The sequence below is a fragment of the Balaenoptera physalus genome (assembly GCF_965194825.1).
Source record: "Balaenoptera physalus genome assembly, chromosome: 12".
In the NCBI taxonomy this organism is placed as follows: Eukaryota; Metazoa; Chordata; class Mammalia; order Artiodactyla; family Balaenopteridae; genus Balaenoptera; species Balaenoptera physalus.
In genome coordinates this window covers 86950915-86978563 of record NC_138897.1, presented here as the reverse complement: position 1 = coordinate 86978563, position 27649 = coordinate 86950915, and the positions used below count along the sequence as shown (strand labels likewise).

Below are 27649 nucleotides of genomic sequence, written 5' to 3'. Positions count from 1 at the left end.
CTTTGTTCCTAGTAATTTTCTTTGCTCTGAAGTCTATTTTTTTCTAATATTATAGCCACTTCTGCCTTTTAAAAAAACTGTTTGCACGGGATATCTTTTTTCATCCTTTTAATTTAACCTACCTATGACATTGAGTTTGAAGTGAGTTTCTTGAAGGCAGGATATAGTTGATCTTGCTTTGTTATCCGCTTTGCCAATCTGCCAACCTCTGCCTTTTAATTGGTGTATTCAGACCACTTAACATTTAAGACAATGAACTTAAGAACTTAAGTCTTCCATTTTATTATTTGATTTCTGTTTGCTTCCCTGTTTCTCATTTCTTGCTTTCCTGTAGGTTATTTGAATGCTCTTGAAGATTCCAACTTGATTTCTAGTGTTTTTAGATGTATCTCACATAGTTTTTGTAGTGACTGCTCTGGATATTACTATCTATCTATATACATATATTATAAATTATATGTGTTTATTATAAATTTTATCATACAAAGGATGTGTAACATTCAATTTACAAATAATTAAAAATACAATATTCTTTATTGTAAACTCCAAAGATCCAATTAACTCTTACAGAAGCCTTTTGCTGATTTTCACCAAACTCTTGTGTCCTTAGTCAATCTCTGATTGCACGGATGAATGAGTGTAGCTTTGACAAGAATGTTAGTTGAGCTTTTTAGTTAGTTTAGTTAGTTGAGCTGTAGGTTAATAAGAAATGCAAAACTGAAAGGATGAAGACCTGTGGGAATTTCACTTATTTGTCAATGACGTGAGTAACTTTTTTTTGAACAGTTTCAAATAGGAGAAGAATATTTCCTCCTTTTGTTATTCATAATGTGATGACTACTTTTAAGTTTAACTTGTATTAATATTTTTTTCTAGCTTTATTGCGATATTGTTGACATGCCATGCTGTATCAGCTTAAGGTATACAATGTGATGACTTGATATACATATATGTTGAGAAATGATTACCACAATAAGGCTTTAACACACCCTTCAGCTCATTGGCAATTATCAACATACTCTATTTCTATGAGTTTGGCTTTTTGAGATTCCACATATAAGTGAGATCATACAGTATCTGTCTTGCTTATTTCACATAAGTATAATGCCCTCAAGCTTCATTCATGTTGTCCAAAAATTCAAATGGCAGGATTGCCGTCTTTTTTATGGCTGAATAATATTCATATATATAGACACACACATATCTATATGCATGTGTGTGTGTGTACACACACACACACACAATGTGCAGTCAAAAATCTGCATACAATCTTAGAGTGGGCCCTCCATATCTGCAGCTCTGCGTCTGCAGAGTCAACCAACAGCAGACTGTGTAGTACTGTAGTATGTATGCACTGAAAAACAATCTGTCTATAAATGGACCCACACAGTTCAAACCCATGTTGTTCAAGGGTCAACTGTATATATATAATCATTTGTAAAGCCTTGGGGAGTGCTGTATATATATAATCATTTGTAAAGCCTTGGGGAGTGCTGTATATATATAATCATTTGTAAAGCCTTGGGGAGTGCTGTATATATATAATCATTTGTAAAGCCTTGGGGAGTGCTGTATATATATAATCATTTGTAAAGCCTTGGGGAGTGCTCACATTCCCCTATGACAATATTTTAAGTCTATTTTTATACCTCACAAAAAAAGTATTACTATTATGTTCACTTTTTTTTACATAATATTTTATATTTACCTATTTACCAATATATTTGGTATTGTTCCTTCTTTTTTTTTTTTTAATAATGAAGCTGCTTTTCTTTCTTTTTTTTTTTTTTTTAATTTAGGGAAGGCTCTTTTATTTATTTATTTTTATATTTATTTTTGGCTGTGTTGGGTCTTCGTTTCTGCGCGAGGGCTTTCTCCAGTTGCGGCGAGCGGGGGCCACTCTTCACCGCGGTGCGCGGGCCTCTCACTATCGCGGCCTCTCTCGTTGCGGAGCACAGGCTCCAGACGCGCAGGCTCAGTAGTTGTGGCTCACGGGCCTAGTCGCTCCGCGGCATGTGGGATCCTCCCAGACCAGGGCTCGAACCCGTGTCCCCTGCATTGGCAGGCAGATTCTCAACCACTGCGCCACCAGGGAAGCCCGGTATTGTTCCTTCTTATATTTCATATTTTCTTTATGGGCTTACTTTTCTTCTCTTTGAAATATATCTTTTAGAAATTATATTAGTGGGATCTATTGGTAATAAACTATTCCACTTTTTGACTTTTGGAAAATGTCTGTATGTAGCCCACATTCTTGGAAGATGGCTTTTTTTGAGTGCACAAAACTAGTTTGACAGTTATTTCTGCTTTGTATTTTAAAGATGTTATTTCACTCACAGCTGGCTTTCCATGTTACTGATAAGATGTGTGCTGTCTACTTGTGTCTTTCCTTTACAAATGACCTTCTTTTCCTTCTGGCTGCTTTTAAGATCTTTGTTTTGCTATTTGTAATTGTACCATGATGCATATAGTAAGTAAGACCTTTATCTATTCTGGTTGGGATTTGCTGGGCTTCCAGCAAATGATCCAGATCCATATCTTTTACTAATTTTAAAAAAACCACAACCATCATATCTTCAAATATTATGTTTTCCACTCTCTCTATTGTTTACATAAACTTTGATTAGATATTTGTTAGGCTCCCTTATCTATCTTCTATGTCACTTAATATTTATTTCATATATTTTATCTCTATGTCTCCATGTGGTTTTCTGGGTAATTTATTTAGAATTTTTTAGTTCATCAATTTTCTATTTAGCTAGGTTTAAATTGCCTTTCAGCCTCTCCTCTGGGTTTTAAATTACCAGATTAAAATAAATAACTTCTAGTAGTTCCATTACCTTACTTTTCAAAATTTCCTGATTATTAAGGTTATTATTTCTTGTCCACTCTTTTTTTCCCTCTTACATTTTGCTGATATATTATAAATTTTATTTTATTTTTAAATTAACGCACAGAAAAACTGGCTTTGGGGACTGTTCAGTTCTAGGAATTTAAACGCATGTATAGATCTGTGAAATCACCACCACCACAAGTTTCATCGCTCTGAAAAAAATCCCTTTGAGTCACATTCTTCCCCACGGTTCCCACCCAATCCCACACTCCCTGGAGTGTGAGGTGAGCCTGAGAGGATTTTAAAGTAGTCTCCAGTTAGTGTCCAATTCAGAGAGAAACTTATACTGATGAACAGCAAATCCATCTTTCACAAGTTGTGTGCTCATCTTTCCCACAACGTGGGGACAGGGCTGAGATGGAGACAGATTCCTGATGGTATCATTTGAACACCTGGATCCTGCTATATCTGAAGCATCTACCTTTGGATTTTTTTGGTCACGTGAGCCAATAAAATTTTCTTTTGGCTTAATTAGGCTTGCATTTGCTTAATTAGGCTTGGATTTTGTTCCACATAGCTGAAATTCTCCCCAGCAGTGATCTTCATTTATTCAAGAAGTTGTTTTTTTAAAAACTCACTTTTAAAAACTGTGGTAAAATACATATAACATAAAATTTACCATCTTAACCATTTTTCATGTGTACAGTTCAGTAATGTTAAGTGTACTGACACTGTCAGCCCTGGCAACATTCATTCTATTTTCTGCTTGTATGAGTCTGACTACTCTAGCTACTTTATATAAGTGGAATCATACAATATTTGTCTTTTTGTGATTGACTTACTTCACTTAAACATAATGTCTTCAAGGTTCATCCATGTTGCAGCATGTGTCAGAATTTCCTTCCTTTTGAAGGCTGAATAATATTCCATTGTATGTTATACCACATTTTGCTTACCTATTCACCCATCAATGGATGCTTGGGTTGCTTCTACCTTTGGCTGTTGTGAATAGTGCTGCTATAAACATGAGTGTAAAACTATTTCTTTAAGATTCTGCTTTCAATTCTTTTGGATATACACCCAGAAGTGGAACTGCCAGGTCAAATGGCAGTTCTATTTCTAACTTTTTGAAGAACTGCCACAGTTTTCCAGAACGGCTGCACCATTTTACCATCAACCATGTACAAAGGTTCCAATTTCTCCACATCCTCACCAGCACTTGTTACTTGCTGTTTCTTTTGATAGGAGCCATCCTAATGGTTGTGAGGTGGTATCTCATTGTGGTCAATAAGTTTTTACCATGTGCTTGGCACTTTGCTAGTATAGCACAGCAAACAGGCTTGGGGCTTGTGGGTATAAAATACATACAAGTGACTAATTACAGTTGTGCAAATTGCTCCAAAGAAGTTACAGGGCCAGGTTGGAGTGCTTGACTACTTCCTGGAGGAGGGGCATCTCTTAAAGAGATGGTAGCTCACTCCCATGCCTCCTCTTTGGAAGTGGAACTTTTCATGCTACTCCCCTAATAGGCTTCCGGGGAGGTCGCCTTTTGGCTGCTCAGTTTTCAGAGGCCCACAGGTTTTTTTTCTCAGCACACATCAGCTTTTGGGACTGGGCTTTGCCAAACACCTTCAAAGGTCCCCAAAGAGCTCTTAATCTGGCAAACAGTTTTCCATCAATAAACAGGGCAGTGTTTCCTGCCCAGATGCCTGTTAAATCTGTCTCTCCCCGCGCCCCAGAGAGAGTCACTCTTAGCTGAATGTTCCCTTGTTGGGCAAGATGCTCTGCTGACCCAAGGCCACCTGGTTTTCTGTGATCCCATTTGCCAATTTGTGACCAGAAGCTGAATGGTCATTGAGGATGGGGGAAGGCAGCAGTAAATGGGGCCAGGAGAGGTGGCAGGATGGCTGCTGTGTTTGGGTGCCTTTTCTGTAACTCCCTCTAAGACTCAGATGTTCTTTAATAAAGTGGCAGGATTGGACTTGATGATCCCTTCTTGCTTGGCATTTGGTGACTTTGATAGGAGATGGCTAGGTCAGCTATTTCAACACTTTCTTTAAAAAAAGACAGATAATCAAAACTACAATGAGGTATCACCTCACACTGGTCAGAATGGCCATCATCAAAAAATCTACAAACAATAAATGCTGGAGAGGGTGCGGAGAAAAGCAAACCCTCTTGCACTGTTAGTGGGAATGTAAACTGATGCAGCCACTACGGAGAACAGTATGGAAGTTCCTTAAAAAACTAAAAATAGAACTACCATATGACCCAGCAATCCCACTACTGGGCATATACCCTGAGAAAACCATAATTCTAAAAGACACATGTAGCCCAATGTTCATTGCAGAACTGTTTATAATAGCCAGGACATGGAAACAACCTAAATGTCCATTGACAGATGAATGGATAAAGAAGATGCGGTATGTATATATATAATGGAATATTACTCAGCCATAAAACGAAATGAAATTGGGTCATTTGTAGAGATATGGATGGACCTAGAGTCTGTCATACAGAGTGAAGTAAGTCAGAAAGAGAAAAACAAATATCGTGTATTAACACATATATGTGGAATCTAGAAAAATGGTACAGATGAACATATTTGCAGGGCAGGAATAGAAACACAGATGCAGAGAACAGACGTGTGGACACGGGGGGGAAGGGGAGGGTGGGATGAATTGGGAGATTAGGTTTGACATAAATACACTACCATGCGTAAAATAGAGAGCTGGTGGGAACCTGCTGTATAGCACAGGGAGCTCAGCCCGGTGCTCTGTGATGACCTAGATGGGTGGGATGGGGTGGGGAGGGAGGTCCAAAAGGGAGGGGATATATGTATGCATATAGCTGATTCACTTTACTGTACAGCAGAAACTAACACAACATTGTAAAGCAATTATACTCCAATAAAAAAAAAAGTAAAAAAAAAAAAAAGAGACAGATATAATGGATGATGGTCATAGGGTGACATCACCCATAGCTATGCTCAGTACCTGGAAAAGTAGCCGCACTGTCACCCTCTCCTTTCCCACTCAAGGAAGTCCACTGGAAAGCCAAATTATAAGTGTAATATTATTATAGCGAAACATACTTAACATAGCACCTGACACTTAGCAAATTCTCAAAACCACAGGCTTTTAAAAATTATTATTATTTATATTTAAGGTTAACTGACAACCTGAGATAGCCAAACTACACCCCGGGAGCCAAAGCCAGCCTGCCACCTGTTTTTGGATAAGCTGTGAGTTAAGAGTAATTTCTGAATTTTTAAGTAGTTGAAAAAAAAATAACATTCTGTGACATGTGAAAACTGTATGAAATTCCAATTTTGGTGTCCATAAATAAAGCTTTATTGGAATACAACAATGCCTATTTTCTTACTCATTGTCTGTGACTGTTTTCACACTACAGTGGCAGAGTGGAGTAGTTGTGACAGATACCATATGACCCAAAACCTAAAATATGTATTATCTGGTCATTGATAGAAAAAGTTTGCTGACACTTTCACAGACTGTAATCTCTATTGGAATCAACTTCATATTTGTACATAGTTGTTGTATCTGTGAGGTTCAAGACCATGTCTATCTTGTTCACCATGGTCTTTCTAGTTCTGGATACAGAATTGATAGTCAATACTGTTGAGTTCATTGTATCCCAGATGTCCTGGGATTCTCCATCTTCCATTAATAATTGCATCACAATTGTTTGAGCTCTTCTCCTAGTTGATCCACTGGAGTTGCAGTCTTGTACCAAGCTGCCCTTCCCAGGTATTTCTGGGGGGTTCCTGCAGAATGCTTCCCTGTTCCCCATATCTGTCCTAAGGGTCTTCCTCTGGGCTCCTGCTCCTAAGTTCTCTGTTGGGTATCTCTCATCACCTTAGCCCTACATCATTTACTGGATGCACGGAGGTGAGAGCAGGAAAATGTATCATAGAAAGAGTAACCTAGACCCTGAATCCTGGACTTGAAATGTCCCAACTGGTGCCTCTCCTCTCCTGCCTCAGTGGGGTCAGCCTGTTTCCCAGAGTTGTCAGTGCTTTTGATCATCTCTCCCCCAAATCAGGCTTGAAGCTGCCAACTCCCACTTTGTTCCAGAGGAAGGAGAATCTCTCCTTTCCTGCTGACACAGAAATCTCTTTAGAGAGACATCTCTGCCCTTAATGAAGACCTTTTCAGAAGAGGCCTTTGCTTCTCCTTTGCTTAATTCAAAGGCCTCTAAGAGTAATTCTCCTCAAAACAAAATAGAAGTCTTCTCTTCTTCCTATGATGAACTCAACCTCTATCTCAGGAGCAATTGAAAAAATACTATGGCTTTAAAATAGGTGTGTCTTCCACTTTAAGACTAGAGGTGGTACAAAATATCATGTGAAAATGTCCAGTTTCACAGCACAAATGAATAAATGAGTGTACTTTCTATATACACACATATATGTACATGGTAAAACATAGTAATCTATATACTTTTATATATCATATATATTGTGTAGTGTATAGTACTGTATAAATATATGTACTTTTCTCTATACAGCACATCATGTAGTAGGACATATTTACTACATATAATAAACTATATACTAAGTTACTATAAATATTAAATTATTTTAAAACTTGGTACTTTATGTTAGTGACTCATGATTATAACCCTGACTATGCATAACCCACTTCACAGGAATTCTGTCCCAGGGGTGTTTAGCCTCTGGTTCAGAACTCTGGGACCTGCGAGTAGGTATTAATACCCAAAGTTGTTAGATGAGTCTGAGTGGTTCACCAGCAAAGCCCATGAACAATTCCCGGGAAATAAAAATAGAACGTGGGTAATAAAATCGAACTGTTTTCCCCTTTGTGCTTAGTGTAGTTTCACTTGCTCACAGGGTACCATGTGCAGAGGCCTTGCACCCGGCACTTCAGACCAGAGTTCCTAGAGTGAAAAGGCTGTGCCCAACACCTGGCGTACCGTGTGCAGAAGTGCTGCACACGACACCCGAATTCAGGATGGTGGCATGGGGCACGTGCAGAAGTGCCACCCTCGGCACTTGGATCTGCAGCACCAGGAGCTGCAGGAGCCAGTCCTGTGATAGTCCTTCTAAAACCTGGACACACGCGGCCCAAGGAAAACAGTACCCTCCCCATCCGGAGGCCTTGTTGGGCATAGCCCCGGTCACACAGATTCCCAGTATGCATATGCCATCCTATACGCACACGGGGCTATTTGGAAGGAAAGAGGTATGCTTATGCCCTACAAAGTGATAATGGTCCGGCATTTGTGACTCAAGTGACGAAGTGAATAACGAGTGCCCTGGGCATAAAATGGACTTTGCACTCAGCCTGGAGACCCCAATCATCCGAGAAAGTAGAGAGATCCAATCAGACCTGAAAATGAACCTCAGCTGAGCTATGCCAGAAGACTCAAGAAAATTAGATTCAGTTGCTTCCAACTGCCCAGCTCGCACGCAGTTAGCCCCAAGGATAAGGTAACTCTAGTGCGTTAGAACTCACGGACGGTAGACCCATTCCCCACGCCTGAGAGAAGGGACACCTGAGCCCCCTTGAAATGGACCAACTCAAGTGGGCCCTCCAGGAGGGAGAAACCGTGAAAGCCCTCATTGAATACGGTGCCCAGGTGCTGCCTGCACCCACCCACCCACCTGGCCCTGCACCCCCTCCAGCCAGGAGTCTGGGTGCACCTAAAACCCTGGAAAACCGGCGGCCTGCCAAGTCCAGCTCACCCCCATGTGGACGGACCCCACTTGTGACCCTAGTCGCAGGGGTCACTCCGGGGGGGGCAGCACACTGGAGGGAAAAGGCCCCCGATCCCCAACTCCGGAGAGACAACCTGGGGCAACGGCGCCCCTTGACTACTCGCGCTAACCTCTCTCTGACCTGAAGCTTCTCCTTCGAAAAACAACCGAAGTGTGACCAGGGAGAGTCCGCCCCGACAGCGCCTCCACATCAGGCACAGCGGCCGGCAGGCTGAAGACCAAGAGCTTCATTTTTAGGAAAAATTTGACATGTGACCACTGCGCTCTTGCTAACGTTTGGGCCACGCACCCTCAATTGCCTGGCGTCCTTTGTCTCCAAGAGGTTAGACAAACGGGGGTCGCTCAGGGACAAACAGTCAGGGCCGAGGCCTGCTGACCATCAAACACATCTAAAGGCGGCTGGGGGAGTTCTGCTCCTCCACCCAGGCCACGAAGACGCCCGACCTCAGCAGGAGGCAGTTACAGAGGACGCCCAGCGCCCCCAGCGCCCCTTGACAACGAGGAGCCAGACGAAAGACAGACGAGGGGGTTGTCGCGCGCAAAGCCCATGAACAGTTCCCAGGAAATGATAATAAAGTCTAACCTTTTTTCCTTTGTGCTTAGTCTGGCTTCCCTTCCTCCTAGGGGGCTGCGTGCGGGGTGCGGAGGCCTTGCTCCCGGCACTCCAGACAGGACCTCCCGGCGTGAAATGGCCGGCCGCGTGCAGGGCTGCTGCCCCCCGGCTCTGAATCTGGAGCCTTGAGCAGCGCATGCGCCCGACCTGCGAGAACTCCGCCCCCTCCGCTGCCCAGGACCCTATAAAGCAGCCCCGCCCACGGCCTGGCGGGCTGCGGGGAGAGCTTGTCGAGGTGGCACGTCTCCATCCTTTGATCAGAGAATAAAGCTTTCCTTTGTTTCTCAACTGAATTCAGTCCGCTTCTATTGGTCCGAACAACACTGGGCAGGAGGAGCCTTGTTGAGGCCCAACTCCAAAGGGTCAGAACAAGCGGTCTACTTGCCTTCATTCTTACTTTTCCGTGCCCACAGCCTGAGTTCCTTCTCCAACCTTAGCCAGCTCTGGTGTTTCATAATGATCTTCAAAGTCCTCAGGACTGGGGGCAAAGGAAGTGAGGGGGTGAGGATAGGACGAGCGTGGGCAGATTGGTGACCTCCTCTTCCTGGAAACATTCTTCTGAGTGTACGCCCTACCGGTGGCAGGTTATTCTGGGCTCCTGAGTCTATGGGGGTGTGATGGTGTTAATAACATCCCCTGTACTGAGTGGGCACAGATGGGCAAAGTAGGCACCCAGGAAGCTGGAGAAAGGCGAGAGAGGCATTGGGTGGGTTCACAGGCTGAGCAAAGCACTTTGATGTTGTGGTAGTGGTGTCTGGCGTTAGCCTCTGACTGCGAGGTCCTTCTGGGGACCACGGCCATGATCAAGGAACCAGTGGCGTCGGTGGAGGTGGTGGTGATAGTATTGCCAGTGGTGAGAATGACGCCTTTTAATGTCTTGCTTCTTTGCTATTTCTTCTTAGGGCAAAAGTCATAAATTCACTGTATATATTTTAAAAAATAGGTAAGAAAAAAAAGTGGGATCTCATCACTGAGCAACTTCGCTGGTATCTATAGAGCTTTTCCTATGGCTTGATTCTAGGTTCTGGGAACAGGGAGAATGAAGGACTCCCTCCTTCCTGGAATTTATAAACAGATGAACAAAAGGATCAGACATTTTCAGAAAGCGTTAAGGGCAACGAAGAAAATAAAATAGAGCATAGAAAGTAACTTCTTGGGAGTTTAGCTTAGAAGAGATGGTCATTATTCATATTTTCACGTGTGTGCTTTTTCAAGGTCTTTTTTCCTGCAGTATCTGCCCTCCTGATCTAACTATATATCATCTACCTAAAAATGGGATCACGATGTACATTCTGTATTGTAACCTTTTTTTTTTCACTTAATATATTGTGAACATCTTTTGGTTTCATTACTTATTCATCTGCATCTTTATTTTTATGGATGTAGAGCAATTATTCAGATAGGCTGTACCATACTTATATGACCCTTATGACTGCACACAGGTTGCTTCCAGTGTGTTGAAGGCATGATGCCTCTGGAATCTGTCCTTTTCCTTCCGTCATCACTGTCACCTCCCTGGCTCAAGCTTGCACTGACCCAGGTGGACACCTGACCCAAGCTGGGTCAATTAGAGCTTTTCCCTGGGATTTGAAAAACCAGAACAGAGGAGAGCAGCCTTGGGAAGGCCAGAAACCATACTGCCATCTGCGTTAAGAGGATAGCGTGCAGCAGGATAGCATATGCACAGACAGAAGAAAAGGAGAGGCACAGAGGGAAAGGGCCCCTGGTACCAGATGCATCGAAAGATCCAGATGCATCTTTGTCCATACCATAGCTTGCTGTTTCAATCCTTCACTGTATTCCTTGAGGCAACAAATTTCTCTCTAGTCTGAGTCTGAGTTCTGTCTCTTGCAACCAACTTGCTGCAATTCTCGGAGCCTCAGCTTTCTCATTAAAAGTGATGATAACCCTTTCTTCATAGAATTGTTATATTTTTAAAAGATATTGCATACAAAGTGTTTAAGATAGCGCCTGGCATGTAAGTGCCCAATAATTGTTAACAACGATTATGATTTAAATCAGCACCCATGGTGCCTAGAGACAATGTGGATGCTCACTATGAGAGTTTTGATTCTTCTTTCAGCTCTCTCCAAGACAGAAGGGTCATTCTTCATGACTTTAGTACCTCTCTGCCTTCTGTCCTTATTCGTCTCAGCCACGCCTCCTTCTCCGATGACAACCAGAGTTCTGAAGGTCCCTCCCCATTTTCAGCCAGTTCTCACTGAAGCACCTCCCGCCGTGGGGGCCTGAGACAGACGGCTTTATTCCGTACTCCAAACAGAGCCTCACCTCACTCCATTTCCATTTGGCTCCAGCTGGTAGACACCCAGTACACAGCTCCAAGGCTTAATTGCATTCTGCTTGTATGTTGCCAAACACTAAAACCTTGTTGTTGGAGTTAAGTGTTTTGGGAAATGGGCTGTACTATTTCCCCAACCGAGGCTTTGAAAAGTTGGAACTGCTGAATGAGCCGCCAGATCCAACCTTGGTCTCCGAAAGGCGCACCTGTACTTGCCAGGGAGGACGTAGCGAAACACTCACTGTGCGCTCTGTGAATGGACCTGGAAGATGTCCTGCTCCTGCAATGACATGATTGGCACATAGTAGGCTCTCAATTGTTACCATAATGTAAACATATTATGACTTATTCAAGACGTTAAAAGTATAATAGCGTCAAACACTTAAATCAGGGTCACACTGTGCCGGTGTTTTAAGCTGTCTATGTATACGAACTCAATGGTTCGCAAACTCTGCTGCACGTTACAATCACCTGGGTAATTTTTAAAAGTCCTGTTGCTCAGGCCATACCTTGCACCAGTGAAATCAGAATCTCTGGGCAGCAAGAGTTTTAAAAACTCTCCAGGTAATTCAAATGTGCAGTCAAGGGTGAGAATCAGTGAGCGAGCTCATTAAATCCTCAGCAAGTTTATGAAGCGAGTACTGTTACTACCCACACTGTCTTATTGAGGACACTGAGGCACAACAGACAGGTTAAGGGACTTGCCCGAGGTCTCACAGCTGATAAGTGTCAGAGCCAGGCTTGGAACCAGGCTATCTGGTCCCAGAGTCCATGCTTTTAATCCTACAACAATACGACTACAACACTACACTACATCCTACAGCAGAAGCCTGAGTTTCTCCCCCTTATTCTCTGTCCCCATCCCACTGCCCGGGGATGTCTCATCCTCTCCTGATCTCTCCTGGGTGTTTCCAAAGTCTCCTCCTTGGTCTTCTCACCTTCAGTCTCAAGCCCTCTACTCCAATAGGATCATAATGCCTGCCACATGTGTAATTCTGAGTTTCCTATGGGTTACATTAAAAAAGTAAAACAAAAAATGGATAAACAAGGTCCTACAGTATAGCACAGGGAACTATATCAAATCTCCTGGGATAAACCATAATGGAAAAGAATATTTTAAAAAGATTGTAGGACTTCCCTGGTGGTCCAGTGGGTAAGACTCCGCGCTCCCAACGCAGGGGACCCAGGTTCGATTCCTAGTCAGAGAACTAGATCCCACATGCATGCCGCAACTAAGAGTTTGCATGCTGCAACTAAAGATCTCACGTGCAGCAATTAAAAAGATCCTGCATGCTGCAACTAAAGATCCTGCATGCCGCAACGAAGATCTTGCGTGTTGCAACTAAGACTGGTGCAGCCAAAATAAATAAATAAATAAATGTTTAAAAAAAAATATATTCAATATATATAACTGAGTCACTTTGCTGTACAGCAGAGACTGGCACGACATTGTAAATCAACTTTACTTCAATAAAAAAAGAAAAAGGAAAATGAAAGGTGAAGTGAATCTTAATACAATATTTTATTTAACCTAATATACCCCAGATATTATCCTTTTGACATGTATTCAACATTTAAAAATATTAATGAGATATTCTACATTTCTTTTTTCATACTAAATGTTCAAAGTCCTGAGTATATTTTCAGTTACAGCACAGCTCAATTTGCACCAGCCTCGTATCATGTGCTCAGTAGCCACAAGCAAGTAATGGCTACCATATCGGACAAGGTAGCTAAGGGTGTAGACCTTAAAAGTGCTCATCACAAGAAAAAATAAAAAGTAACTGTGTGAGGTGATGATGGATAACATCTAGACTTACTGTGGTATATCAAATCATTATGTTGTATACCTAAAACTAATACAATGTTATATGTCAACTGTATCGCAGAAGACAATTAAAAATAGAAAAAAAGAAGCGGTATTGTAGTTTACTGGAAGACTTAGGATGAGAAGACAGTGATGTCTTGATTAACCGTTTTATGCTGTGGAACTCTCCTCTCCTCTTGGGTTTCCTGGCTTGACTGATACCAGACCCGTAGAGCCATTCTCAGTACAGACTGAGTGAAGGTTCCAGGGTCAAGCCACATCTAAATTACTAGTAATGCTTAAAATAGACTTTAGTTAAGATAACTCTAAGTTCTGATATTTTCTTCTCCCTAATGGATCATCTAGAGCACGGCCACCCCTTCCACCCCCTCACCCCACACTTCGGAGACCACGGAGCTGGGGACTTCACTTACCCAGCATCTCCTGTCACGTACGGGAAGGTTGACTCTGATCACAACCCCTACCTTACGTGTATTTATGCTCTTTTAAAGCTAAATTGGCACTTTCACACCTGCTGCGAAGCTGAGTGATAAAACATGTGTTCCTAGTCTTTCCTTTGTGTCTTGATTGGTGCTGTGGGGTTTAACTCAGGATTTTCTCTTAGCTTTACCTGCACGACGTATCTGATGAGAGTCTCTCCCACTACTGTCCCACCAGCCCTGTGAGAGGAAGGGCCCTTCTTCAGGGCTGTCTAGAATTTGGCCACACTCATACACGGATCCCTTTTTTCCTTTTAATTAGGAATCATTTTGTTGCCAGTGAAGGAGACCAAACTGAATCTGGCTGAAGCAGGCTTTATCCCCATGACTCAAAAGTTCAAAGGTCTGGCTGGATCCAGGTGTTCCCATGGTGTAACCAAGATTTGGTATCTCTCTCACTGCATTTCTCAGCTTTGTTTTCCTCTCTCTATTGGCAGTGTCCGTGTGGTGGCTTTCACAAGCTGTAGGCTTATTTTATCCTTATTGTCAATAATTCCAGCAGAAAGCTCCTTGTTCTCACCTGTTCCAACGCAAGTTCAGGGGTTGACTTTTATTGGATTATTTTACATGTCCATCCCTCTGTTCCACTCTGGTCCATGGTCCAAATCTGTCCTGTAGTCTATTTTTGTATGACCTCCAATCTCAGAAGGTTTTTACATTTTTAAAGGGCCACATATATAAAAAGAATATGCAACAGATATGTACTATCTGCTCCTTTACAGAAAAAGCTTCTGCAGGGCACATGGGGTTTTAAAAACTCTCATGATAACCACTCAGGTGGCTCAGTCAGAGCAGTGGAACAGAGGACCACCTGGCATGGGCTTGGCATATAGTAGGTGCTCAATTATGATTCTGATGAAAATGCTCACAGCAAAAATATTTCTCCCTGAGAAATATTTTTTGAGCTTGGGAGCTGGGAGGTGATGTATTGCCTCCTCCTGGTCCCTAATCTATTTTAGTAATAAAAGAGCTTCCTTTGTTTGAATAAATACTCCTTGCCTAAGCTGTTAATGCTTGCTTTCTTCCTTTTTGGCAGGTTTTATTTTGCTGGAGAGCATGATGGACGCATAATACTAATATACACCACTAGATGGAGCTACAGCTCTTGAGAAAAAGGCTCTCCCAGAAAGTGGCAAGCAGGAGGGTGGAGTAAATCTTGTAATCCCAGCATCTCCCCTGCCCAAGACAGACACGTTCTCGACTTGGCTCTGCCACTTGCTGCCTATGTGACTGTTGGCAAATGACTGTAAGTGTTGGCATCCTTACTTGTAAAATGGGGATTATAACAATGCCCACAACAGAGGGATGCTGTGATCATCAAGTACGATGCAAACTGTAGAATGCAGCGTAAATGTAAGTTAATGAGACGCCAGGAAGCCCCATCATTAGAGCTATTTCTGGGACGTGATTCCAAAAGCAGATAACTTTCATGACGTTCTTGTCTCATACAGTCAGGGCTGGGGGATTAGAGGGCAGCAGCAGAAGGGAGGGAATTCAGAGTCAGCTGGACATGAGTACAGAACACCTTTTGGAGGCTCCATTTCATCATCTGTAAAGCAGGTGAGCCCTGCCTTCAGTGAACCTTGCAGGATCACAAAGATGAAATGAGATAACACATGGCAAGCATTTTGCACAGTGTCTGGAACAAAGCAGTCCCTCAGTCAATGCTAGGTTGTGAGTGGGCTGCTTGAAGCTTTCTGTGACCCTCAAGGGTCCTCAAGACCCTCCCTCTCCTCTCCTCTTCTAGCCTCTCCTCCCACTTCCTGCTTTAACAATCATGGCCCATAGGATGTTGGTGTCATGTTTCTATCCCTAGTGCTACCCTGTCTCCTGAGTTTTAAGTCCCTCCACTCGACGGTCCCACAAGCATCTCCCATTCAATATGCTCAAAACAGAACTCCTTACCTTCTCGTTCTGAACCTTCTTTTCTTCCTCTCCTCCTGGTACATTAAAGGCATCGTCCTCCAACCAGAGCTCTGAGCTGAAACACCGGACATGATTCCTGACATTCCTGTCTCCCCACAGTCGCTGCCGCAGCCTTATCTTCGTGCCCTTCTCCCTGCCTCGTCCTCACACAGGGGTCTTTTTTTTTTCTGAATGCAAATCTGATTATTCCCCTGCTGCAAATCCTTCCATGGCTCCCCATAGCCTAGAAGGCATCTAAAAATCTGGCTTCCGCCGCCCTCCCCGGACTCCCTCTCCTCCCGTCCCCCGCTCTGCACCACCAACCTGATCTTACAGTCCAGCCACACGCGTGTTATTTTAGCTCCTCAGATGACATTAAGCTTCTTTTTGCCTCTAGGCCTTTGCCCTTCTCCTTTCTTCTCTGTCCCCCCTCACCCCAATTCTTACTTAATACAGAGAAGTTTAGGATCTCCTAACTTTGCAGACTCCTTACAGACTGCATCTCACCTCTATACCCTAATGGCTGTCACAGAGTCACACTAAACAAAGGGTATCAATGTGGATGTCACGCAGTCCCTCTGCCCTCCCCATCAGCCTTTGTTGACTCCATGTAAACTGTCTGTCTCCACGTAAACTCTCGAGATCAGGAGCCTTGTCTGCTTTGGTCACTGCTCTACCCTCAGAACCCAGAACTTGGTTGATGCATATTGAGCTCTTGATAAATATTCATTGAATGAATGAGTAAATAACTGAATAGGTGAACGGATGAGTGAGATGTTGCCTAGACAGAAAAATAGTTCCAGTTCAACTCTCTTCCCGTCCACCCCTTCTGGATCATCGAGAGATGCTGGGGTCCAGCCTATATGAGTGTTCTGATAATCGGGGCATAACTGCAAATCAAGTCCAGTTGTTTCATTGTTAATCCAGTTTGGCCATCAGTGACAGAGTTAAAATGACTACAGGTCCTATAACTTAGAATGTAGGGAAGCAGAAGATCAAGATGAGAAAAGAGGTTAAATGGCAGTGAGCCCACACACATTTTGAGATGACAGGAAGTTAAGCTTCCTTGTACAACCAAAACCAGCACAAGATATTACAAGCACTCTTAAGAATGAGATTTTCTGGCACACTATTTGCCTTGTTGGGAAATGCCCCATCCATCCATCCATCCATCCACCCACCCACCCATCTCTATCCAGGACAGTATATACAAAGCTGAGGAATACACTCTAGCTCCAATGGTGTGAAATGGGGATAACATTAGTACCTACTTAACCAACTAATTGTGAGATTTAAATGATATTATTAGGCAATAATATCACACAGCACTGGGCCTGTTGTATAACAAAAACTCAATAAATGATAACTGTATGTTATTATTAGGATCTGAATACCATGGCCAAATTCACAGCTCCAACTTTTCCCCAGCCGAACATCAAACATTCAACCCAATTTTATTATCTAGAATTTGAGGAGGAGAAATAGAGTGAAGGATTCTGGAGAGGGAGTAGGTAGAGTCAGGCTGGACCAATGAGGAACGGAGGCTGGGAGACTGAGGCTGGGGTGTGAGGTAGAAGGGAGCTCCCACCTGGGAGGAGCTCCCTCTAGAATGTTGGCAGGGTCATCTGGTCTCCTGATGACCCTACTAGATCATAATGAGTATCCATGAGAGTAGGCAGGAAACAGGAACACAGTGTAGACAGCCCTCCTCCACTGGGATCGCTGGTCAACCCAGGCCCACTACATCTGGGCACTGTGGGACCGGATGGGGACGTTGATTCGGTTCTGCAGCCAGTTGATATAATCCTCTTGAGGCATATGGATGATGTGTTCTCGCACAAACTGAGGGGCAGACACAGTGACAGCCTCAGATTTGGTCTGAAAGCTAGACTCCATGCCCCCGCCCTCCCCAACAAGATCCTGGGAGATTTGTGATTGAGGCTGTGGCCCCAGGATACCTCCCACCCTTCAGGCATTCATAATGCTTGCAGCATCATGCTGGGGATGGTTCTCTCAAGAAAAGGGTCTCTTTCCAGCTTGCCGGTTCAGCAGGCTAATGTTAAGTCCCGTATTGTCACCACTGACCCCAAGAAATTTGGGGAGAGCAGGAAAACCCAGTTGTCTGCATCTTTCTCTCTTTTCTACTCCTGAATATTTTTTTTTAAAGTCATTTGACCCTAAACTTTTTTGGGTTCATAGGCCCCTTCGAGAATTGAGGACAACTATGGGCTTGCTTCCGGGCAAGGGTTAAGACACAAAACATAGAGTTTCATGTAGATTCCAGGTTAAGAGGCTCCCACATCCGGGTTAACAGAGGCTCTGTGACGTTCTCACTGGGAGGAGAGCACGCTGACTTCTATAGCTAGGGCCATGAACTCAGCTCAGCGAAAGGGGAACATCCAGCGCCCGCCCCCCCTCTTACCCACTCAGCGATTGCCTTTTCCACGGCCTCCACAATTGGCAGGGGGAATGCAGACCCCATAACCGGACAGATGCCCTAGACTTAGTTTCGGAGTAGCCTGCCAGAGCCTCTCCCGAAAGAGCTTCCCAGGACGTGGGAAGTAGAGTCCGGGCAGATGAACTTGTCCACAGTTCATCCTCTCTCCCCCACTCCTGACCTTGCACCCATATACACAACCCAGGTCAGCCTGCAGAAGGGCCAACCGCTCATGAAAACACCGAGAGGTCTGAGAATGCTACCACCTAAGTCACTTCTTTATCTTGAGGCATTGAAAGCCCTATTAAAATGGACACGTGCCATCAGATAAAATTAAGGAAGTGACTCCACTGACACCTGTTAATACCTTAGTGTGGGCCCTCGCCCTCTCCCCATCTGCTGACCCCTTTTGATGCCCTAAGGGAATAGAGCACTCGGAACTTCTAGGGTGGGTAGGGAAGGTAAGCCGCTACTGCAAACCCTTCAGTGGCTCCTCAGCACCCTCCAGATAAAGACCTAAATCCTTAACTTGACCATCAGAGATGTGCACAGACTGACCTCTTCAGTCCCCTTGGAACTGTGCATCTTCCGGCTCTCTTCCTTCCGAATCCACTGACTGCCGCTGAACAGGTCAAGTTTTGTCCTGCTTTGGGGCCTTTGCACCAGCTGTTCCCTCTTCCTGACCTGCTCTTTCCCCTTCTCTTCGTGGTGCTGCCTTCACACTGTTCAGATCTCAGCTTTAAAGTCGTCTTCCCCAGTGGCTCTAGTTACAATAAGCCTCCTCTACATTTACCTTAAATCAGGGCTCCTCAAACTTTATTGTGCATACAAGTCACCCGGCATCTCATTTAAATGTAGATCCTGAGTTGCTTAGATATGATTTGGAGCCTGAGATTCTGCACTAACGAGTACCCACGTGAGGTCCATGGGCCACAATTTTAAGCTGCCAGATTTCGAGGGCTCCTTTTTATGATTGCCAGTTATTGTATTCACATGTCCATTTATTTATGTCTCTCCAAAACCTCCAAGTTTCCAGGGGGCACCGTTTACACAGAATATAATGTCCCCTGGAGTTGAACAACCAAGGTCACGTGACTATCCCTCTCCTATTAGATGATGAGTTCCATGAAGGCCTTTATGTCTTTTTAAAACTTTAAAAACTTAAACAGTGCCTGGATGTTGAGAGAGGAATGAATGAGTGTGCCGGAGGCACTGTGAGGGGAAAGGAGGTGGTCAGTACCTCGATAGCCACTGCGATGTCCGGAGAGCACAGTTCCCAGACTCTCATGTCCTGCAGCACCTTCAAGAGAACATGTGGCCGGATCCTCAGGTCCAGATTTTCCCCAAACTTCTGCAGTTTCGCCAGGATCTTTTTGGCAGGGCGGAAGTTCTTCAGATCCTCAGGGAGTTTGGACAGCAGGTCAAAGTACCTTCAGTTCCAAGAGGAGAGGGTCAGTTAGGAAACTGCTGGGAGATGGGCCTGGGCACCACAGGGACCCCATCTCCACTACCTCTACCACTCATGTGATGCCTCCAGGGCAGCATCGGTCTCTATCTGGGGGACTTTCCTTCCCCCTCAGTGTAAAGTGCCCACAGATCAGGCATGTCTTTATTTTTATGGATAGTAAAAGCTGGAGCATGATTTGCATCGCATTAAAAAAATTAAGGGCATGCTTTAAAGTGATGCATTTATGATTTTTCTACCAAGCAGACAATGTGAAAAGTTAGAAGAAAGGAAGAACGCTGGTATTCTGAAGCTTCTTTTTATTTTTTTTGAAGGTTTTATTTTTTATTTATTTATTTTTAATATCTTTATTGGAGTATAATTGCTTTACAATGGTGTGCCAGTTTCTGCTTTATAACAAAGTGAATCAGTTATACATATACATATGTCCCCATATCTCTTCCCTCTTGCATCTCCCTCCCTCCCACCCTCCCTATCCCACCCCTCTAGGTGGTTACAAAGCACCGAGCTGATCTTCCTGTGCTATGCGGCTGTGAAGCTTCTCTTCTGAGAGTTAATCAAGCCAGGGAGGACACAGACACATCTGTGGGATACCTTCTAGGATGCAAGAGGCTCTCACACACAAGGTGCTGCTGCTGCTGTGTGTGTGTGTTTGTGTGTGTGTGTGTGTGTGTGTGTGTGTGTGTATTTTCCATGTCCCTGATAACGAGTAAGCAGGAGTCACAGCTTTGTGTATTTCAAGAATCTCTATTAATATGATGACAGCATGAGAAGGTAGTTTGGGAATCCATCCTTGAGATGGTGGGAACGAGGTAGGTTCTAACCTGGGGGTTCAGGTGCGGGTGACGGCAGCAGTGGTATCTCATGAAAAAAGTTTTTTATCCCTGATTGCAGAAAAAGTCGAAGAACTTGATCCTCCATCATACATTCTGGCTGCTCATATTGCTTTATAGTTGTGATATATATTTATATATTTATTCATGTCTCTTTGTAAGCTCCCAGTCTGCATTATTAAAATTGTTGAAGGGATTCTGGGTACATTTTTAGGCTTTCCCATCTTACTCGTAGATCTTGATTTACTCACCCTGACAGGATGGAGCTTTGGGAAATCAGACTCCAATTTTATATCGCTGCTAAGCATAGAGACAGGTCAGCCAGAGGTTTAAATCCTAACATTTCCTTGTTTGTAAAGTGGGGGGTTGATATGTACCCTTTGGGATTTTTGTGGGGAATAAAATAGATAATTTATGGAAATTGCTTAGCAGAGCGTCTGCCAGCCTGTAATCACTCAATTCACATTGCTTTTTGTTGTACTTATTGTCATCCCTGTGCTGGGGCACAGGGGTCCTGGGATATGCCTGTCTGGCTTTGTATCTTTAAGAGTTAAATTATTTGGGGGAATATAGTTCTCCCCCCATAGGCCTCAGAATCTGTAGAATTTTCAGATTGGTTTGCCTCTTCTACCTCTCTTAGAGGAGATAGCTTGGATAGGACTTCCATATTTGCAAGCTGAATCAAACAAGGTAAATATGGAGAACACAGCTGCGTAGATTATCTGCAGTTCAGGAACTGAGGGCTTCTTGCCTGGCTGTGCTTTGGATATAGCCTGGTTTGGGAGGTGGTACTGGTGGTCAAGGACAGTTCTGGAGTGATGCCTCTCTGTGTCTTGAAGGATAATGGGATCAAATGTAACTTTGTAACACCACTGCCCCCTTCACCCACTTCAGGGACTGTCTTATCTGGCTCTCAGGATATTTACCAGTGGTCTGCAATTTCTTGTGCAGCTCCTTTTACCATGGAGATGTGGTGTCTCATTTTTGCTACATCCTTTTGGAAATTTGAGACAAGGTCAAAAGAACGGAACTTCTGGAGACCTCTTTCTTCTTGGCGCCTGCATCACAGGTTGTATGAGAAAGAGGAAGAAGAATCAGATACTCTTCTCCTTTAACCATCCTAGCTGCCCTTTGAGATCTGAGTCAAACACCTTTTCCTTCTTGCGGTACTTCTTAACCCTCTCAGCCACTCTAATATACAAGCTGGCTTTGGGCACAAGAGCATACAGCTCTCTCCGAGGTCCTGAAATGCTCCAGTCTCGCTAAATCCAGGCACTTTTCAATCAGCCCTCATTCTCTCCCTACTTTTGACTGTATTTACACGGCTTTCTCATCTGTAAAATGAAGGATAATGATGACTCCTAGATCCCAGTGGTGAGGAGGAAATGATAATGTGTGTACAGTGCTGCGCTTAGTGCCAGACACACAGGAGGTGTTTAACTCATGTTGGTTCCTCTCTTCCCCATTCCCTTTATCATTTGGTGTATATGCCCTATCTCTCCACAGAGACTATATTATAAATATAACCATGTCCTCACCTATATATTATGAATTTCAATGGCTTCCCATTTACTCAGAGTAAAGTCCTCTGAGTGACTTACCCTCCAAGGCTCTGGATTATTCAGCCCCTACATCATCTTCCAGCTTTATCTCTATCCTTTCCATCCCTTTCCTCCCAGCATTTTATGGTTTGGCTCATGAACAAAGTCTCTGAGATAAAGTTCAACCTCCACAGCTGGGTTAGGAAGGCCTTTTATGATCTGGCCTCTGTCTATCTCTCCGCTTACCTTGTAAACAACCTAAGCCCCAGCACACCTGACTACTGGCAGTTTATGGCCCACTGTGCCCCTTCTTGCCTCTGGGACTTTGCTGTTGCTTTTCCCTGGAACTCTCTTCCCTCCTACTGTTCCTGTGTGACCGTCTAGATTTGAATTCCACCTTTACTATTAATACTTAACCAGCGCGTGGCCGTCGACAAGAGACATCTTTGAGCCCACTTTTCTCATCTGTAAAATGGGTCTAATAATAGCACCTATCCCACAGGACTGTTGTGAGGCCCAAGTGATAAAAACAAAGCTCTTACACCCATGTCTGGTACATACTAAGTGCCCTGGAAATATCACCTATTTTTATTAAGCTGAAAATATTGTTTCCTCCAGGAAGACCTTTCTGATTTCCCTTGGACCTTTCTGTGTTCCCTGAGCCACCTCCTTATTCCCATGCTGGCCCTCATCACCCTGTGTGGTAATCGCCTCTTTATTTGTCTGTCTCCCTCACTAGACTGGGAGCTCCCAAAAGGTAGGGGCAAGTCAACTTTGGACCTGTGGCCCAGAGCAGCTGGTCCCTCCACACTGAGAGGGTGAGAGGGCAAAGGGTCATCATGAAACCTTCGCTGAATGGATGAGTTCACTGGGGTACACAGTCACCGTAGTCAAGGGGTAAGGTGGGAAGGGAGGCAGTGACTGGCTTGTTAGAATAGAAAAGCTTCCAGTTGTCTGCTGCTGCTCTGAAAGTCAACTTCCAAGTCTTAATCATGACATTTATGGCTGTGCATGATGCAGAGCTCACCTACCACTTCTTCCTCCTCTTCAAATGTTCTATGTCCCTTCCTACCTTGGGAGTTTGTATGCACTTTTCCTGCTGCTTGGAATGCCTTTCCACCTCCTCACCATACCACCAGCTCCTCTTCATGTGTCAGGGCTCAGCCTTAACATCACCTCCTTAGAGAGGTCTTCCTGGATTATCCAACCTGCATTAGGATCCCACGGTTTCTCCCTCTCTCCGAGAAGCCTGTTCTCTTACTGTACAGTAATGATCATAATTTGTACCTATAAATTTATCAATTCAGGTATTTTGTCTCTGCCCATATTTTCCAGGAGACTACAAGCTCCCTGAGGGCAGGGAACAGGTCCTTCTTGTTCCCTGTTATAACCCCAACTCCTAGCATCTGGTGGGTACAGAGTAAGTGCCAGATGAACGTCCTTTGAGTGAATGGATGTATGTGTGCCCTTACTTCATGAGGATTTCCATCTTGTCCTGCAGACAGAGGTCAGCCTCCTGGGCCACACTGTTAAACTTGGCCCTCATGGCGTTACACACCCCACTCTTGCAGTGGATGATGTCACGGTTGGAGCGGCTGTGGACACAGATGAGAAGGGCTTGGGGGACGGAGCCCAAGGGACAGACCCACGAGGCTAGCCTCCCCGGGCCCCAAGGTGCTCTGCAATAATACCCACCCAGGTTCTCCACCCTCACTGGAGCCTCCTTCTGCACTCCCCCGGAGGTAGGGAAGATAGATCTTCCCCAAAACATCAGGCTGGTGGGTCAGGCCTTATTAAACGAGCCCACAGAGAGACATCTGGTCTCTTCAGCCCAGCAAGCGTTAAGGATGGTGTGATGGAGCTGGGAGATTCAGGTTCAAACTCCCATACCACCACTTTTTAGCTGTGTGGCCTCTGGTGAGACATTTCACCTGCCCAGGTTTCAGTCTGTTCCTCTGTAGAATGGGACAGCACCCCTGGCTCATAAGATTGGTTTTGAGGAATAAGCAAGATAACGAATACAGAACGCTTTGCCCGGCGCCAAGCATGAAGGAAGAACTTGTGGCCCGGTGTCTGTCTGGTTGCTCAGCATCTTGGCCATGAGCCCCTTGCTCCGGGGGTCCTTTGTCCTTCAGGTGTGTCTATGGCTTCAGGGAGTCTGGTGTGCACCGGGTTATTTCTACACCCCTGGGAAGATGGAGAGTTGCCACGGTCCCTCTTGCCTGGCATCTTCCGCTGCCCAGCTGGCCTACCTTTTAGACTTCTTCTGGAGCACCTGGGAGTGGCTGTCTCCACTTGTACTGCTGGATCTGTCACTGAAACACAAAGGTTGGTTTCAAGTTGCCTGGAGCCTTATTTTTCCAGAAAGGGTGACTTTAGGGCCCCCATGACACCTGCTAGCCGCCAGGATTCAGGTGAGGGCGGTGGTTCTAATCGAGGCATCAGAAATGGAACTCGGTGTGCATTTCCCCCCCGTCTTGGCCTTTACTCCTACCGGACACACTGCCTGGACAATCCTCGTTTCTTCTCCACCTGCTCAAGTCCCACCCTGTCACAGGGCCTAGAGCAAGTTCTGCCTGCTCTGACTCTCCAAGTCCAACCGTGGCCTCTTGCCTCTGCATATTGTTGGGATGACGTATCTTCTGGATCCCAGCTTCATCTGTATAAAATCGGTCTCTCCATCTGGAGGGCAGGTTCATTTCGGACCCTCCCATCCCCCTCTCTACACTTGTCAGCGCTTACCCTGGGGCTGAGTGCAGATGTGCTGAGGGGAGGGTCGAGTCCTCCTGGGCACACTGTCTGTGGTGTTCCCGGCCCCAGGCCGCCTCTTCATTCAAGGCTTCTCTTCTCTAAACTGGACCCTGGTGCTGAGCCCCCACTGCACTCAACGATGGAGGCAGGCAGAGCCGGGCTCAGAGCCCAGCCCTGGCACTGCCTCCTCCCAGGCCGTGGACAAGCACCTCTGCTCTGCATCGTCAGTTTCCTCATCCGCGATCAGTCAACTCCTGGTGCCGTCTGACCCTTTCTCGGGGGGGGGGGGGTGAATTCCCTAAGCAGCTGCTGCCTCCTGTGACTTTGCCTGGCTAGGGTCCCTAGATGGGGGTGAAGGTCTTTGCCCGTGCCCATCCCCCCATACATTCTTCCAGCTCCTCCTTCAGTGGCCTGGGCCTTCAGCATCAGTGCCCAGCATCTTCTCTCACACGCTGCCTCCCTTTGTTTCTCTAAACATCTGAGAAACTGACTTGACTGCTTTATCTGTGTGCCTCTAGAGGGTAAGACTGTTTTCCTTATCCCTGTGATGCGTGGCTAACCCTTCCCTTCCAGCCCTGTGGCACGCGGGGCTTCTTCAGGCCATTTCCCAGACCACTCCCCACAGGAAAGGGCCCGGCCTTTGCTGCTTCTCCCAGAGGCTCACTGGACTAGACCTAGAGGCCTTAGGTCTGGCAGGCGATGCAGCAAGCCCTATCCCACCGTGCTGGGAAGCAGAGCCCTAGTAATAATACCCAGAAGGCCATGTGTCTGGACTCCACCCAGCTGCCCCAACCTCTGCTGCTGAAGTCTTTGGGGGAGCAGGCTGGCTTTGACCTTCCTCCTGTAGACGGCTCTCTTCTAGGGCTGATAGTGTGACTTGGCGGGGAGGCAGGAGAGGAAGGAAGCAGTGCTATTAGCTGTGATAAACAAACAACAACAGAAGACCCTTCTGCCTGTCTCAGTCTCCCCTCTCCTTGGCCCTCCTTGAGTTTCAGCCATACTGGTCTTTGCTCAGTGCCTCTAAGCGTCCTCCTGCCTCAGACCCTTTGCACATGCTATTCCCTCTGCTCAGAACACTATTCCTACTATTCCTTCTAGAGCAGGCACCGTAGGCTCTACAGGGGGAAGGGCATAGGAATCACCTGGAGAGATTGCTCAGAATGAGAATGCAGATTCCAGATCCCAGCCTTCCCAGCCATAGGCTAGCTAATTCTTCTTTTTTCCTTCAGGTCTCAGCTTAAATGTCAAACTCAGCCTTGGTTAGAACCCTGGTGCTCAACATTCACCAAATCCTCCATAATCCTCCTTCAGAATGCTTTCCACAGTCCTGATTATACAGCTGCCTCTGTGGGGTTATCTGATAAATGCATGACTCTCCTATTAGAACAGCAGTTCTCAACCACAAGCGGGATCCAAGGAGTCCATGAATGCAGATGGAAAACAACAGCTCACATCTTTACCTAGCCTTTCACAGAAACGGAAATCACCATTTTTACACATCACGTTAAGATTGTGGTAGATATTTTGAAAAATCATTTACACTTGACACTAATCCAAAATTACAGTAGCTATTAGACCTGCTGCTAAGTCTTACTGTATAAGGTATTGCTAAAGAAGCTCATAGATGACTATATAGCTCATGTTTGGTTGTAATATTGTAATCGATATTACTATAGATTTCTTTGTAAACCTTTGTCATTTAGAGTCTGCATTTGAAAGCATTTTTTCTGAAAGGAGTCTGTGAGCTTCCTCGGATGGTCAAAGAATCTATGACACAAAAGGAGTTATGACCCCAGACCAGAGAGTGGGATCCACCCACGTGGTCAGACTGCTTCTGTCTTGTTTGCTGCTGAATCTCTAAAGAGCTGAGCACAGTTCCTGGCATACAGCGGGGACTGAGGAATATTCTATAGATGAATAAACAAATTGGGGGCAGACCTTTACCTCCCCCATTACAAGTCACCCAAGTAAAAAGGGAAGAGGTAGTTCTGTAACATACCCTCCCCACTTCATCCCTCCACTACCAGAAGATTGTAACTTTATGGTATACGATTATTGGGGAGAAATGGCTGAATACTCACCCCCAAGACCTGGGAGTTAAGGAACTTATTTCCAGTGAAGAAGGAAGAAGACGCCCCTCCCTGCCCCACTTTCCACGGTCTGGTGAGCGGCATCTCTGCAACGCCACCCATAACTGTGCGGTGCCTCCTGACCCACCTGCTAGGGCCCCAGGCCTTCCTACCTTGATTTGCGGGTGGTCTGCATGTCTTTATAGGCAGAATCGCTCTTGTTTTGTCTGAGCATTGACAAGATACTGCAAAGCAAGATGAGTCACTTAATAAGGCGCTGAACAAATGATGCTCCCCAAGGCACTAAATATCTGTGGGAGAATAGACAGTTCTCCTTCTACAGCAGGGACCCTAGGCTCTACAGGAGGGCATGAGTCACCTGGAAAAATTGCTCAGAATGAGAATGTAGATTCCTGAGCCACGCTCCCAGAGATATGGATACATCAGGCCTGGAGTGGGACCCCAGAAGCTGCATTTAAAACCACACACACACACACACACACACACACACACACACACACACAGACTTCTGATGCAGGTGTGCAGAGAACATACTTTGAAAACCTTAGCATTTCCTGGCATACCATGAAATAATGCCTGCTTGAAGTGCCTGTTAAAAAAATGCGGTTTCCTCTAAGGATTCTGATTCAGTGGGTCTGGGATGAAGACCAGAAATTTGTAGTTTTCACAAGCGCCCCAGCTGATTCTGATCTTCAGGGACATTTGTAAAACACTGCTAGAGGATTTTAAGAAAAGGTCATCTTCCTAGGTGATGTTATGGTCTGAATGTTTATGGCCCCCCAAATTCATCCCAAGAGGATGCTGCTTTAGGAGG

The 27649-nt window shown here is 45.0% G+C and overlaps 1 protein-coding gene and 1 long non-coding RNA gene across 5 annotated transcripts in view; one reads left to right on the top strand and one right to left on the bottom strand.

The window, feature by feature from the left end:
* LOC309639554 overlaps positions 1-27649 on the top strand; it is a 192412-nt gene that overhangs the window by 27437 nt on the left and 137326 nt on the right. The gene's annotated exons all lie outside the window — the stretch shown is intronic.
* Positions 17157-27649, bottom strand: part of CCDC60 (coiled-coil domain containing 60) — a 165718-nt gene continuing 155225 nt past the window's right edge. For 2 of the 4 annotated variants that reach the window (XM_082416824.1, XM_082416825.1), the window contains 6 exons: positions 26988-27059; positions 24247-24309; positions 23467-23589; positions 21380-21511; positions 19396-19585; positions 17157-17560 (listed from right to left, as the gene is read on the bottom strand). In XM_082416824.1, the coding sequence (XP_082272950.1) occupies positions 17459-17560; positions 19396-19585; positions 21380-21511; positions 23467-23589; positions 24247-24309; positions 26988-27059 (682 nt within the window). In that variant the 3' untranslated portion in view covers positions 17157-17458. The remainder of the gene's footprint in view (positions 17561-19395; positions 19586-21379; positions 21512-23466; positions 23590-24246; positions 24310-26987; positions 27060-27649) is intronic. The other 2 variants (XM_082416826.1, XM_082416827.1) reach the window with 2 other exon arrangements.